Raw genomic sequence first — 16,455 nt, 5'->3', positions numbered from 1 at the left:
CTCCAAACAATATGTATTGCCATTTCATGGCTTGAATGATTTCACCTAAAAAATTCAGGTGATGAGGGATTGAATGAAGCCAAAAACTGCAAATCATCCTTCAAACTTTAATCCTTAAAGTAAAGTGAGAATTACAAGACAAGAGACATATAAAAATAACAGACACACTTCAGAGATCATTAGGTCACTGAGGGGCTAAAATACACAATTATTTACAAAGGAAAGATAACAGAGAGGGGAAATGACTTAATCTCTCATTTCACCTTCTTCATCTTCTTCTTCCATGCCTCTGATATACAAAATATTGTTACACCTGATCAATACTTCACCCAAAGGACCACCAGAAGCACCTCCACCGCAGAATTCCTCTGCGTTTGCTAGCTGAAGATTCATGTATCCATCTACGGAAACTAGGTATCCCTTGTATTCATGACCCCATTTCAGCTTGACAAGGACGGGCTTTCCAGTCAAGTTGTTTAGGTAAGGTTTGGGATTGATAGGCATAGCAGTCGCCATTGTGAAGTTTTGTGATTTCTTTGTTTGACCTGAAAAAGAGAGCAAGAGTTAAAATGAGATAACAAAGATGACTTTTAAGGCGCAATTTACTTAAAAATAAATTTTTTCTCACTCTGGCATCTGGACACTTTGGGTGAATTTTCGCGAATGGATCTGCTAAAAATTTTTAACTTACTGCCAACCGCCATTATGACAAAACGAAATTCCTTCCTGACGATGGTGCATCTACAACATTTGATTTTCATACTGCCAGCAATGACGACCACATCCAAGATTCTCATCTCACCTCCCGAGAGAAGTTGAAAAGTGGATGAATGCAAACTTTAGCCAATTTGAGCGACTGAATCTAGTTCTCGACTTCAGTACACCGTTTTTCTTCTATGGTATGCAGCCCTGCCAATCTGGTTGAAAAAGTCCACCCACGAAAATTCGCCTTTTATTTGATGTAACAACAGGACCATGGTTCTGAAAAATTGTTACTCGTGTTCCTTTCTCACAATTCATGGCAACCAATGAAGGGAGCAGTCAAGAAAATTGAGGCTGAGGTTAAAAATCCCATGACCATTAGTGATGGTAGTAATATCTGAAACCTGCATTTAGCTCATTCCGCTTGTTGAGCACCAAAATGATAAAACAGCGTTCTCGATGTTTGTAAATGCTCCCAGGTGACAGCCAGTAAGGTTGCTAATATTTCCTCATTTTGTCAATTTCCTGGCTATTTTCGCTTTCCTTGACTACAAAATTTTGAATTCCTTGACCTTCCAACAAAACTTCCACCTTAACTTTTATCTCTTACCTATTCATGGTAGCTTTCACTAAATTTTCCACACAATTTCCACCTCTGGAGTATCAAATTAGAGGAAATGGCAGTCTAAAGTTGTTTGTTCTCCTTCAAATGGGACAGTTTGAAGCTGTAAAGTCAATGCGCTACTTGCAAAATTCCCTGTCTTAGACAAATTTTTCAAATCTTCGAAAACCCTCCAATTGGTAACAATCAAACAAAATAGTAGAATGTTCATGTTCAAACATAGAATGTTTTGCAATTTCGTAGTACAATTACGGTTGTTGCACCTAACAATATATGACTTCTGCCTGTTGTAAAATTTACCGATAGCCGACAGTGATGAAAAGTGAGCGCCCATGGACTGATAAGAAAAATGTAGACAGCAAATCAAAAAACAAGTGTCACGGACTGTCTCTTAGCTCAGCTACCGGAAAAGATACGTTTTTTTGTTAAATCCTTAGTTACTACTCGTGTAAAAGAAGAATGAACGGAATCTCCGATATTACGCTGATAACGATTAATCAGGATGCTGTCTCTGTAGATACTACTCCAGTCAGTGATAGAGTGTGGCTTTGATGGATGGCTGGATAATTTTCTTATCGCTCAGCAAACTAATCAAAATTCATCCTATCTCTTAAGTGCAGCTTTCGACAAACCTTGCGGAGGAGAACTGTCACATGGGGAGGTAGGCTTGTGGCTATGCAAATAAAAGATGACTTGTATGTCAAAATAGAAATACTTACAGAGAAAAAAATCAGAGCGAAGGTGACGAGAAACTAATGATCACTTTGTGAAGAGAACTTTAACTATAAATTACTTAATAAAGCTTCAGCAGTTCAGCATCAGAACGCTTCTTTTCGTTTTTTTCTTCCGGCACGAAAATGGTAAACAACAAAGCAAGTGTTGCCACCGATGCTGAATTTTGTTGGTTGATGATATTCTCCGGTGTATGTTTACAGTCTAACCTCAAAATTTAAGGCAAAACAATGGCAGAATGATTGTGATAATGGGAATTAACATTAAACATTTAATTAAAATGTAGGTACAGTAGGTAGGATAATGTTAATTTTTCGGAAATTATAGTGAGTTTTTAGTCTTAATATCACCGTTTTTCCCCCACCTAGTCGGTCAACGATTCTTCCTGTGGAAGTTTAAGAATCGTAAGTTCTTCCATATTGAGGAAACCCTGTCGGAGGGTGTGGTATGTATGGTGTTTATTAATCTGAGTTTAAAGAATTGTTGCCGTATCTTCTAAATGGCTTGCACAAGTGTCATAAAGTCCCATCCTCCAGGTTTATTGGCACAGCTTCGACAATTCATCGCTGGAGCCTCCCAACCGAACAAGTCTAGCAATCAAGAACTCGCTCGTTTAGCGTTGTCTCTTTTGAACTCACTCCCAGCTGCAAGAGGTGCTGTCCTAGAGTACCTATGTTTTCTGTTTGACTCGGCTGTTGCTAATCACATCTCACAATGTCTATCTCCCGTAAGTATTCTCATCATAATATGCAGCAATTGTGGTTACACTCACAGATAAAATTCTGTTCAATTCAATTTATATGTTTCAATGACACATTTACAATACATCAATTACAGCTCCGTCTCCACCAAGAGCAAAGCTCAAGTGGTGGGTTAAAATTCTAAATTTAAAAGTTTTTCCATCATTTCTAGTAGTTTTTATAAATTAATCGTACAGGCATAGCTCCCTCTCTGCTCTGTTTGCTAGTCTTTCATCATGTTTTAGTTTGCCTCCCATTCAGAATGCAGAATATTGCTCTGAACAAAATGACATTGAGGAGCTTTTAGAAATGAAATTTACTGAAGGTTGTTTACAGCACTGCTTAGTTTCACAGAAAATTACAACATGAATCCGGGAATGAACATGTCAAACTCATTCACGGTTTCCTCCTTTTTTTCAGGAATCTCCCACAAAATCCCAAGAGCCAAGCGAAGAAGAAGTGACTATAGCAGAAATTCATACTACGCTCACCAATTTCATTCACTCTAATGCAAATGCCTGGGCGCCTATAATTTCGAGATGGTCTTTGGAGCTTTTAGGCGAGTATCAACTTTCATTTTTTGTCGTTATTTATTTTATGGTACTTTCCAATTGTTTCTCTACCTAGATTCATTGAATTGACTGCCACAATAGTTACTCCAAGTAATGAGCTATAAGTTACAGAGTAATTGTAAACATTTTTAATATTATTTCACTGTAACTCTATTTTGCATAGTACATTATATTCCTTACTAAATTATATTTCACAATTTTCCATGCAAATCCTCGAATAAAAAAATCCTATATCCTTCAATGATCACGATATCTTCTAAGGAACTTCGGTTCATCTTTAGTGTTTCCTACCTTGAAATAGCATAATCTTACCTCAGTAAGACTATCAATACACAAGATTTTTGAGGTTTTCATACCTAAGCCAAATGGTTTCTTTCTGCATCACTACCTGACGCTTATCTTATTTTACGGACATACTCAGGCGTAGAATTTTCCGAAAATTCAAAATATCCTTCATTTAATTGACTTGCGCGGGGGTGCAGAAAGTTCTTTAGAGCAGAAATCAGTCGCAATCCCAACCTTGAAATTGTGGAAGGTCAAACGAACATGTTGAGCAAAAAATTTAAAAAATCAGAACTATTACTTTTTTTCCTATTTTTTTTCTAAAAGGCAAAGACTCCCCTTTCCATGGACAAATTCCCTCAAAAGCTCTTGTATTTGCTTAGCAGGACTGCTCGCTTAAACATTGTTTGCATTCCTGGATATGTGCTGCAAGTATCACAAAACTTTTGACTTTTCTATCATTGAATGTAAAGCATCAAGCATTCTATAAATGCATTCACAACTAATGTGCACAAAATTAGAGTAAGTAAAACTTATTCGTTACCAAAAATCTCGTATCTTTTCAAAATTATAATCTGCTGTTTTCTCCGCTGTAGGTACTTTATCAAGCCGCTATGCAAACAAAGCAAGTGCATCCATGGCCAGTAATTTAAGTCAGAGTATGCAGTTTTGGATGGCATGCCGTGCTACCCGCACTTTAATTGATATAAACACACAATGTCTCTCATGTCTTATGGACTCAAACACTGATTCTTGTATTAGTGCATTACTAGGTAATTTTCTCTTATTCTATATCACGCTATTTCTTTATTATTCCTATATTTACTTTGAGTTGTGGTATTCCATTTTAATATGGAAATAGTTGAGCCACAAATGATGGAGCCATGGAGGCTTACAATGAGATTATCCATGGTGAACAATATTTAAAAGATGTTTTCTCTTCAAAAATACCTCTGGTCATAATATGTCATAACAATGAACTGAAATATTATTTCTTTGCCTCTTTGAGTATTATCAATTTCTGGGATCAATTTGTTTGGAATTTAGTTCACTTTCTTATAGTTTGCTTAAGTTAAGTATGAACTCACTCATCACTCTTCGTTTTTTTCATTTGCAGATTTTAGTGTTCTGCACAGTCCAGCCTTTGACTGGGTAGTAGCTCATGTTGGAAGTTGCTTCCCACAAACTGTAATAACCAGGGTCTTATCATGTGGTCTAAAAGATTTTTGTGAAAACCAACTCGGCACCAAAGTGAGTTCATTAGTTGTACTATAAAATAATGTAGCTGATAACTCTCCATTTGGAGTAATATATAGTAAATTACACTAGAACTTTTTTATCATATTTCCAGTCGCATAGCTTTCATTTTCTGTCAGAAGAAGATTTAATTTTACAAATGTTGACTGCATGTCGTACAACAGTCTATCAAAGAGTAAAGCAAGGTAATAAGTCCATGCTTAAATTAAAGCTTATTGTCAAATGAATGAAACAGGAAAAAAATGTGAGTGACTCCTTTTTTTCTCCTAAATTAGTGCAATTTTAACTTACTCAGATTGCTCCTTCATGAAGACATAGTACATATCTCTCAGATAGTACTATACCTTCACTTCTCACACTTTTTGAGTTAAAATTGTCCAAAGTCAAAATGAGATGTCACTTAAAATATGATGAATATGAATAATAGTAGATATCTTTTTATTTACTCTAAGTAGTTTAAGTCATCCTCAAAAAATATCAACATAGTTTATTGATCGTTTCTTCCTGCTATATCTATTTTTTCATGTAAAAAAAATTCAATTTCCAGGCTCCAAAAATAGTCTCAGTTGTCAGTATTCTGGATCATCTGGCTCTAAGCCATTTTTCGGACATCAAGAAAGCACTGTTACAGCTTTTCGAGGTAAATCTTTTCGCCTACTTGTTGGTATATTTTTTCCTTGGTCCTTATTGTGTAATCAACATGATTGAAAATTATCAAATTCTTTTAATTGGAGGAAATCTAACATGTTCTCCATGAAATTTCTGGTGTGATGTAACAAGCTCGAAAGACTGTTGTCTGCTCCCTGGAGTTGTTTTGGCATCACCATAAAATCTTGAATGGCCATCTTCAGTGGTTTAGTGATCAAGGCAGTTTGCTGCTAACATGGAGGAACTTTGATCCGGTAGTGACTGGTTTTTAAGGATATTTAAAAATTTGTTGTTGCGGCAATGGATGACTATGCTACTGCAACACTGTCTATCTCTTTGAGTTGATAGAGTGGAGATGTGACCTCTGAATAGACTGCTCTGTTTAACTGTGTCGTGATTTGTGGATCACACCTAATTTATATGACTTTCAGTGTCACCTATCCGTCTTGGCCTACAACTCATGGTTTTTGCTCATAAATCGTTGTAAAATGACCAAGCAGCCCCTTTAAATATTAATGTCCGTATCTATCCAGACTATTAATTGTGCGTTTCATTTTTTCTTCTTCCTTTCAAGTGGAGTATGATGACGTCAGAAGTGGAAGATGATAAATTAGTGTTAGTTCAAAAACTGGCAACAACACCATTTCTTCTTCAATTAGCATCTATGTCACCAGTTCTTCTTCGTGCTTTATCATCTGACGTTCTGCATTCATGTAAGTCCTCTGTACCAACTTCATTACAAAAATAAAGTTAGAAGTTTTAGTTTGAAATTGTAAAGCAGAGTTTAAAAATTCCTCCCAGATTAAAGAGCTTTCTACAGAGTGTCATCTAAACAAGTTTCATCTTTATTCCCAATAAAATATGAATTCAAGACGAAAAGTACCTTTGTAATTATAATTTTTTTCATGAATTCAGTGCTTTTTTGCAAATAATGTAAGTTGCACAATCCTAGCAACATTTGAATGCTATTGGTTGCTTTTTACAAAACGTAATCGAAGTTTAAATTTTAATGTGTATGCTTAGTATTAATGAAAATGATAATTTCTTAAAATCTATTAATTTTATTTTTAGTGACACCGCAGAAATTGAGCAAAATGAGCAACTATGCTGCTGATTGGTGTAGTTATTTTGACAGCCGACAAGCACTCTTTGATCTTGTTGTTCATTTAATCCTGCGCTGCGAATCTGGAGCCATTCACATCCTCTCTCTGTTGTTAAAGTGTTCTCAGTCAGAAGGCAAAGTTTCTTCAATGTCGGATATATCAAGAGAAATTCTAGGTATTTTTTCTTCTGACTTCCACTAGTTTAATGTTTTTGTCTTACTTTTTTGAGTTTCAAAGATGTTCTCATACATTCATTAGATTAAAGTATTCTGCTGTTGAGAAGCTAAAACCTCATGTCTTGACGGTGTTTTCGAAATTTCCCTTCCCAACAGTGTACATTATTTCAAAGTTAAACCAGCAAGATTTTTGTGTGAGATTGTAAAAAGTTCTCGTGTACAGAAACCTTTAACTAAAAGCAGCCCATGTACCTTCAATTATTGTCGCCTAATTTCCTCTCATGTTTCTTTTCTCATCTTTTTTTCCCTTTTTTTTGTTTTTTTTTGTTTTTTGTTTTTTGTTTTTGTTTTAACACGTTGACTGCCACGGTGTTTTAGGTACTTATTTCCCCCGGCGCCATAGCCTTTTCTTTTTGGTATTTTTTTTAGAATTGACTATATCAAACCTAAACTTCATAGACCTTCGTAATATTCTTTCAGCTTTCAGCCTGAAGCCGCCGGTCGTTACGACCGGTATGGCCTCCGGTGAAAAATAATGCACCGGAGGCCACGCCGGTCGTCCGGCCGGTCGTGTGTTCCTTGAGAATCAGCAACGTTGCGTGACTCGCGCGCAGTCAACCTACAACCTTGAACGGCATGAAATTACTGGTAAGGACTGGTAAAACTGGGTAGGAGACAAACCCAGATACCCCCTAACACCGAGTTTCAGGCGAATCCATCGGCAAAAAGTCGAGGTTGCCAGTTGTTGACCATTTTGAACTTTAATCGGCGGCCATTTTGAAAAATTAGGGTTTTTTTTAAAAATCTAACGTCAAATTCGTTTTTCTCGTGCCAAAATACCCCCAAGCACCGAATTTCAGGTGAATCCATTGGCAAAAAATCGAGTTTGTCACATTTTCGGCCATTTTGAACTTTGACCGGCCACCATTTTGAACTTTGACCGGCCGCCATTTTGAAACGGTTTGAGATAATGACTTCGGGTTTGCGCGAAAAAATTTCTTTTTTTATGTTCTTTCGAACGAGGTATCACAAAGGGGGTCTTCCCATTTGAAAAAAAAAGTTAGGGTCCGTAACCCCCCCCTCCCCAAGGGGGGCCCCCCAAAATTTTGGGGGGGGGGGTTCAAAAAGTAGCTCCCTTTGATCTAGGAACACCCTCCAAGTTTCAAATCTCTACCTCAATTAGGTCAAAAGTTAGGAGGGGGGGAGGGGACTTTTCGAACACCCTGTATTTTACCTTTTTACCCCTACCTCCTCCCCTCCTAAAAAATTGTTCCTCCTTTTTTTAAAATTTATTTTTCAAGTTGTGCCAAAATTTAAAGGTCTAAAATTAATATTGAGGTAAAAAACCAACGATTGTAATTATATTCTAATTTAAAACAAAAAAAATAGCGAAAAAGAAAATTAAAGTTGAAAGAGAAACCCCCCCCCCCCCCAATTGTTATTCCCCTCTTTTAATTTATTTTTCAAAATGCGTACAATTTCTAAAGTTTGTAACTAATATTAAGCAAAGAAAACAACACTATTGTAATTTTATTGTACTAATAAATAAAGATGATAAAGAAAAAGATCCATGAAAATGAAAAAAATAAAAAATCCCCCCCCCCCCAAAAAAAAAAACAAAAAAAAAAAAAAATTCAGAGGTGCATTCTCTCGCTGGGGCCATGCCGGTCGTGAGCCATAAGCGTATACACGGCTCCGCCGGTCGCTGGCCTCACAGTAGCCTAGTAATGCGAGCGAGCGGGTCCCGGTCGAAACGACCGGCGTGGCCCCGGCAGAACCCTTCGAGGCCGGTCGATACGACCGGCGTGGCAGTCAACGTGTTAACAGAAAAGTAAGTGACATTTTGCTGTTGACTTTTGTGCGTACATTCTTAATAATCAAATTCACAGAAAGTTACAGGGTATTATGTCACTTAGTTTTAAATTGGGCTACATTATGCAATTAGGAACTACAATTTCTGGCTCATCCATAAAACTACTTATGTGCGTAGGGAAACAAATGGTACATACGTTGTTTCAAAACTGAGCCAGAAATTGTACCTCCTAATTGCAAAATAAAGTCCATATATTAAACATAGGAAGAAACTGGAAAACATGAAATGCTAGTTCTGCAGCCTGATTGTTGAATTTTCTTGTTTGTCGGGACGACATAGATGACATAGGTTAAAAAGCAAAGCGTGATTGTTCGGCTATGTCTTATCGCTGCTTTATCATGCCTTTGTCAGGTGGAATGATCGACATACTGTCGGAAACTTAAGAGGTACCTTTAGCTTGTCGAGAGGTCAACCCGACATAGGCACGACAAAGCAGCGATAAGACATAGCCGACCAATCACGCTTCGCCTTTTAACCCATGTCATCTATCCAACAAACAAACAATTTCAACAATCAGGCTGCTGGTTAAAGCCATCCATTTGAAACAAGATATGCACCGTCGTTTTCCCATGTAGATAGAATGCTTTTATGGATGAGCTCGTAATAATAGTTCCTTACTGCGAAATGTGGTCGGTACACAAGTTCAACTTAAATGTCTCGTTAATGTAATTCTTACCAAAAAATCAAAAAGGACAGCCGGCAGCTCAACCTCTAATTTTGCCGCTACTTTTCCTCACCCGCAATATCATAGCGCATTATACCTGATGGTTTGATTTTGTTTTTCATCTTTGCAGAACTGTTACTAAGTGAAATGGATCGAACACAAAGAACTGCCTCGTCCGTCCTCCCGTTCCTCAACAATTTACAACAGAATGTTGCGGGTCTTCATTCTCTTCTTCTGAGCTGTGATATTTTAAGTTCTCGAATAGCAGTTCGGTTAGTCATTTTACTAGGTAAGTTTTTTCTGAATTCTTTTCCAAGTTTTCTGCCTCTCATTCCTTCTTCTATTTTCTTTCTTTCCTCAGTTTTAAGATCTCCAGTCTAATTTGAAACGATTTTTCCTAAATGTAGGTAGGTAATATTATTGCAGTTAAATACTAGTATAGCAAGAGAAAAAAATTTAAGAGGTATCATCCTTCAGCTTTACATCCACTGTCCTTGACTGATCACCTAGATTCGTTTGTGAAAAGGTCTCCAAAAATAAGCACAATCTTCGTAGAAAAGGGAGATTCTAATATAAAATTTTTTTATTTCTGCAAATAATGTATAGTTTTTGGAAAATATAAACAAGCAAACTAAGTCTTTCAATTGCCTATAAAATCGCAAGTCACCGAAATGCATGTCCCGTTTTCGTTTTTTTTAAACAATAAGAAACCATACCTTCTGTTTTTGACCAAGAAAAAAGGGATGCAGGGGAAAAAAATCTTAGTGAGGAATTAAGTGTAAAATTGTTGCTCTTAAAGTTTTGTTCTAAAATTTTTCTGTTTTTTCCCTCTCTAGGTCGCCAAAACTATAATACAATGTGCTCATCGATAGCTCAGCTATTATTGAAAAGCAAAAGTAAAGTTCAATTAGCCGCTCTGTTAGCTCTTGCTTCCGATTGTCGAGGATCAGAGCTGATGAGTTCTTCTCTGACCTTAGCTTTGCAAATGTGTAGAGATCATATGATAAATCCACCTTCCGATGATTATCTTCTCACACTATGGGTCAATGTTGATAAATTGTTGAGGTGAGCATTATGTTCCATTTGTAGTAATTTTTTTTTTTTTTTTTTTTTTTTTTTTATGGGGTGTTGGGCTTTTTACCAACCGCCACTGTTTTAATATTACATAACCCATTGCTTAAAGAAAATACATGTGTTAATGATAAACTAGGAAAATTTTCTTCTCTTTTTGTGACTCTCCAAACTTCCTGCCCCATTTTATTTAATTTCTGAAAAACCAACTGTTTTTTAATAATTGAGAAATGTTTCTGTTAGCATGTAAAAATACTCTCTAAAATAATAATTGCAAGTACTTAAATTGGTTTTTTTTTAAAAAAATGAAGTGAGGCGAAAGGTAAGATACATGAAGATCAAGGTAAATGTTTATGATTTCACCATCAATATACAAGATTGCATTTATTATTTTATTTTATTTTTGAAACAACAGTTTGCACGTTAGCTTTGCTATGTACATATATGTGGCTCATATATTGTTATGATTTTGAAGTATTATTTTGTTAGTGACAAAATGTTAATCTCTCATTATGTCCTCTTTATCCTCCCTTTAGAGTGATGGTATGAATTTCTTTACCTGGGCAAAATTTTTTAAACCTACAAGTTTGGTTTTTCCGTAAGCTTTGAATCTCTGCAATTTCTATTGACTCTTTAATTTTTCTTTCCTTCCACAGGTGGGAAGAAAGCAAGAAAAATATGGAAGATACGTGCTCTCCAATGCTCCAGGCTATGTGGGACAATCTAGCTCGTGCATCAGAATGTTTACAAAGTCGCACTAATATCAAATGTCTACATTGTATCGCTTTATCCATCAATAGAGCTATCTCTCAACCGAAACACAGGCTTCTGAGTATTCCACTTTCAATTTCGCTGGCCACTTCAACCGTCTCCTATTTCTTCAAGTGCCTGAGTCTAGAAGAAGGTTTGTGATCTTATAATTCATCTTGAGGGATCAGAATTGTTTCTCTGTTTGGATAAAACATGAAGGGTGATATCGAATGCGGGTGTAAGTTGGCTGGACCTTCTTTTTACAATTTTTTTTAAAAAAAACATTCATGGTCTTTTTTGTCCCCCCCCCCCCCCCGGCCATCCCCTAAACAAAAATCACGTGGGGGAGGGGGGGTCTCGAAACCCTTTCCTGTCTGATCAATTACCAAAATTAGTGAGGGCACACCACAGTGAGGTGTGAGGGAGGCATATTTTCCTTTTACGTTTTTTTAAAGCGTAAAATAAATTGTATATTAATTAATATTGTTTTCTCTCTTGTAGGACATCCGTTTGATTTTTGTCGATAAATTTTCATCTTTGACGTATTGATTACCTTATTGCTTTCAAATTTCAGATGGAGTCAAGCAAAAAAAGTCTTGCAACGTCATAAACAACATTTTGAAACAGTTATGCTCTATTTCACCGCATGTGATAAGCTTATTATACCGGGAATTAATTGAAACAGCTCTATTCCGACCCGCAGCAAAACTTTTCAACGCCTCAAAGATCTCTGAAGAATCAGACTACAGCTCTCTTCACGTCAATTTGCTAGAAGAAAATTTAAAACAGGTATCTTTCATAGATTCATCTCTGTAATTTTTCAGAATTTATTTTTTGTTTGTCTATCGGGGAAAAGAAAGAGGCAAGGAGACCACTTCTCGTTTTTTTCTGTTCTTCTTCTTTTACTTTGGGTCTAGAAAAGGATTAAAAAAAAAGATCCTTTCTTTGTGGCAAGATATCCTGATGTATAATAATGATTCGTGCGGCCATGAAAGTGCTTGATTTTTTGTACGGTGCATGAAAAGTGTTCCAGTTTCACTATTCACCGATTATCAACAGTGAATATTCGTTGTTAAGGAAAAACAGAGCATTTAGGAGGAATTAGATCGTTTGGAAAGACAGGACGAAGGAAATGGTGTTCTACCTTTTAAGAAAATCAAATATTGCTGGCTCAGATTTATGACATGGGCTCTTTGGGTTACCTAAACGATGAAAATTGTCCAAAAGTTTTCAATAGAGTGTATAAACCTAAGGGCTGAACTATAATTTTAGATTTTTTAGTCAGGAAATCCCAGTTAGTACACAATTTTTATTTTTAACTATATTTTAAGCTGATCAGCAAACTGCAACCTTATAATTCTAATCATTCAAATGTACCTCTTACCCCTGAATTATTTTCATTTATAGGGAACGAGCTTAATGATACCACACCGCCCATCGTCTGTGTTCTATGCTGGGGTGATTGGTGCAGGAGCAAAGATCAAGCGACCAGTTGACAAATTACCTGAAGAAATTGTTAACAACAACATACGGCTGTTTATTGCTGCACTTGCATCATGTTGCAATGCAAGCGATAACCGAGCTATGCTTGACTCAATCATCAATATTGCCTTATTGCTAGTTGAATTGATTTCCCCTGATGTCATGTACAATGGCCTACCTTGGCCTGAAGAAGAATTCTGTAAGGTAATCACACTCATCTAATTTTTTTTTTCCATTTTTCCTAAATCAAATTTTGATTCAGCCATTGTTGTTGTTAGACCTAATACTGAGTCTGACTGAGAAGAAAAATAGTAGAAAAACTAGATCATAAGTTTAGGAAAGCTTAATGGCAAACGCCTCAAGAATGGACCATTAAACAGAGTACAAAATATGTCTATATACCACTATATGTATATGTTTCCTTTTCAAAATTTTAAGCATTAAAACTTTTCAAATTTAACTCCTCAGTCTGCAAATAACAATTTTTGTCTACGTTAATCTGCACTTTCCACTCATCGAAAAGCCAGAGTGTACTCTAGTCAAATCAAGCAGAGTACCGATTACTGATACCTTTAGAGTCTACTTTTAACTTTATAATATTTTTTATCACTTTTTTCTGTATTTTCTTAGGTGACCGTGGAGAGAGATTTAAAGATCAGGAGGCTTTTTGACTGTTCACCGATTGCGTGGGAGCTATTGGCTTTTGTGGCTCAACACAGACCAGCTTTATGTTATTGTTCAGTATTGCTTCGTGCTGTTGTAGCAACTTTAATAAGTGAATGGGGCAAAGCAAGTCAACAAAGTAAAGATGCAATTCAGGACAAAAATTCAAACTTATTGAAAACCACAACGCGACTATTGGATATCATGGCTCTTGGGCAGTTACTTCCTCAGCCGTTAAGCTCCCTACAGCACACGCTGCATGCTCTACCTCCAAATTGGGTAAGACTTAGTCTTGTTCTAGCTGTCAGAAAGTTGATTTCTTCACATAAAATAAGTGTAGTAACAAGGAAAGATGCAGCACAATTTTCTCACATCAAATCATTCATTTTTCAGAATCCTTTTTTTTTTTTTCAGGACCTATTCATCATGCAGTTTTGTCTCAATGATATTAATCGCTACCCCTCCTCCCGCTGAAATTATACCCAAACTATATTTAGGTCACAGATCATATGTAATTTATTTCCTCTTTTGCTTCAGTTTTTTTTTTAATTTTCATGGTTTAAATCATTAAATTCTATCTTATTTTACTTCAATCCATGGTCAACTTTGTAGCATCAAGTGTTTCAATCTTTTCACTAACTTCATCAACTTTCATTATTACAGGTAGTGCTAATTCTCAGAGATTCTGTCTGGAACTACATGAGGGACCATGTGCCTTCCCCAACTCTCTTCGTTCCAGATGCCAATGGTATTATGTGGCGAGATCCTGCACTTGATGCACCCAACAAGCAGTACACAGATTCATTGAGACTTGTCATGCAGCGTAACGTTGATAAATTAGGCCCCTTATATTCTCACCTTTTCATACATCTGCAACAAGAGTAACTCTACCCACCATTCCTGCAGGGTTCTGCGTCATCTCTTGTAACTCAAATTTTTCTACCTTGGGAAAAATGTGGTGAGAATTAAAATGTTGCATGTGTCTTTAATTTGATAGTAAATTTTGAAGCAGATACAAATCAAAAATGAAATCACAAAATTCACACAAGAATTCATTCAAGTTATTGTAGAAAGTGAAATTTAAGTGTCAAAGCTTGGAACGCTTTTTCAGGGCCGTCAGGCAACCGAAATCGTATACACTGCATTGAAACAATGAACATTTTCAATTTTCTATCCTGTATCTGCTCCTGAAAACTGTTGTCCCGCGACTATCAGTTGAATTTGAAGGAGCAAACTTCGCTTTACAGACTTAAAACAAGCAAGACTGCTTTGTAGCAAAGTCTCATGTCATGAATCGAGAGGAGCAAAATATTCCTCCTATTTTTTTTTTCTAGTCCCGAATGAAATAAAAAAATAAAGATAGAAAATCTAGCACTGTTTGTAAAGTGTAGCATCATTGCGGAGAGGCCATGTTTTTATCGACCAGCAAGGAGAATAAAAATAGCTACATATCGAGAGGTCGTACGATTTTGATCTCATGAACATCTCTTCCCTAGAATGCTGTTTTCTAGTGGTCAATATCAGCACTGATGTCCAGTGTTATGTATGACCTGTGGCATGTGCATGTGGCCCACACAGGGCTCCTATCATCTTATACGGTGTAAATATAGGGATTAAAGAAGAAGGACGCAAATGAGGGACGCGAGCAGTCAGAGGTCAAAATTATATGTTAAACAGAAACTAAGAATAATTCTTCTCAAGTATTCAAGAAGTTATCCCAGTTTTTTTCAACTGATATTTTACAGTATCTTTTCCTGTATCTTCTTTTATACATAATTATAATCATTGATTTATTTGCAACCGCAGTTAAAATGGGAAACTTAAAATTTAAAGAAGAGTAAATGAAATTGAACTCTAAAGAAAATTATAAGTGCTCCTATTTTGTTTCTTATGAGGGATGGATACATGTGGGGATTTGCAAAAATCTTATCTGGAAATTTTCCTCGTTGTAGTGTTGATTAACAAAAATTGCCTATCTCTAAGATCACATTTACATCTCTGGAAAGAGCTTACAATTTTGAGAACTCATTATTTTATCTATTTCACAAATTGATGATGTAACTGTAAGAACGCGCATCTCGGTATGTGACATTGCAGACTTCCCGTCAAACTTTACTTCTTGAATCGATAAACGCTCAACGTCATTTTTCTAAAAACTTCTCTGATTTTTCCTCTCAATGTGAGAAATATTCAATGTAAGTTAAGCATTAACATTATTTTGTTCACCTCTGATTAAATACAATATGAGCAAAGATTTTGAAACACTGCAAATGAGATACATATTCCCGCAGCCTCACCATCAAAATGCTTCTTCAATATGATCTCTCTGTAGAAAGAACTTTGTATAGAAACGGACAATCTTGTGCTGATCTGGGGCAATTTTGTTTCCTTAGGCGTGATATAAGATAAAAAATATGTACTTGTATATTATTATTATTTTATTTTCTTTCAAAAAAAAAAAATAATAAAAAAAAACTTCTAAACACCATAGTATTTCTCGTCCAGCCACAAAAAACCTTTTTCTCTCAGAAGTATTAAAATTAATCAAATGAATAATACATCCTGTTGCAAAAAGCCAAGGGTACTGGGCAGCTCAATGAAATGATAACATCATTTTGAATTTGGTATTAATATATCGACAAAACATGACACACCACAAAAATGACACATTAACAATCAAATAGGCTGAGACCAGCTGACCCTAAGGGGCACATGACCGCACACTCGATCGCAAAAATACAGGCTTGCCGGGCCTTCACGGCAGCCCATGAAGTGTCTTAAAAATGATTTTATTATAATAGAGAGGGTGTATTATATGTGTCTTAATTATACAAACACCTCGATACATCCAGCAATTTAGGAATATAAATGCTTTCACAGAGCGATTTCAAAGTGATGAGCAGCAAAATATCTCGCCAACCAAAAAAAAAAGTAGTCACCACTCCATGCTCCACTAATTATTCCTGCTTCCTCCCTCGAGCAATCGTGATATCTGAGAGTTATACCATTATTCGGCCATGTGGGAGCTCGGGTTGCCTTCACTAAAAACTTAAGGCGAACCAACGGTGACACCAACGGTAAGGCACCGCTCCGCACACCATGCTTTCCTGCTTTCTTC

At 36.3% G+C, this 16,455-nt stretch overlaps 2 protein-coding genes across 2 annotated transcripts; one reads left to right on the top strand and one right to left on the bottom strand.

Moving 5' to 3' along the window:
- Positions 1 to 93: 93 nt before the first annotated feature.
- Positions 94 to 2,195, bottom strand: SmF (small ribonucleoprotein particle protein SmF). The gene is made up of 2 exons (XM_019043362.2): positions 2,044 to 2,195; positions 94 to 545 (listed from the first exon to the last, which is right to left on the bottom strand). Exon 2 carries the CDS (start codon positions 514 to 516, stop codon positions 247 to 249), a length of 270 nt encoding a protein of 89 aa, XP_018898907.2. The 5' UTR covers positions 517 to 545; positions 2,044 to 2,195; the 3' UTR covers positions 94 to 246.
- Positions 2,196 to 2,301: 106 nt separating this feature from the next.
- omd (integrator complex subunit 5 omd) lies at positions 2,302 to 14,695 on the top strand. Its single transcript, XM_019043361.2, has 14 exons — positions 2,302 to 2,783; positions 3,217 to 3,355; positions 4,247 to 4,423; positions 4,768 to 4,901; positions 5,455 to 5,547; positions 6,130 to 6,268; positions 6,627 to 6,833; positions 9,502 to 9,660; positions 10,208 to 10,436; positions 11,099 to 11,346; positions 11,767 to 11,981; positions 12,600 to 12,878; positions 13,305 to 13,616; positions 14,001 to 14,695. The coding sequence occupies exons 1-14, from the start codon at positions 2,556 to 2,558 to the stop codon at positions 14,220 to 14,222; spliced, it is 2,781 nt and encodes a 926-aa protein (XP_018898906.2). The 5' UTR covers positions 2,302 to 2,555; the 3' UTR covers positions 14,223 to 14,695.
- Positions 14,696 to 16,455: the final 1,760 nt, after the last annotated feature.

Source organism: Bemisia tabaci, chromosome 5 (assembly GCF_918797505.1).
Source record: "Bemisia tabaci chromosome 5, PGI_BMITA_v3".
Lineage (NCBI taxonomy): Eukaryota > Metazoa > Arthropoda > Insecta > Hemiptera > Aleyrodidae > Bemisia > Bemisia tabaci.
Note: the sequence above shows the minus strand (reverse complement) of the source record. Positions and strands in the feature narration are given on the sequence as shown.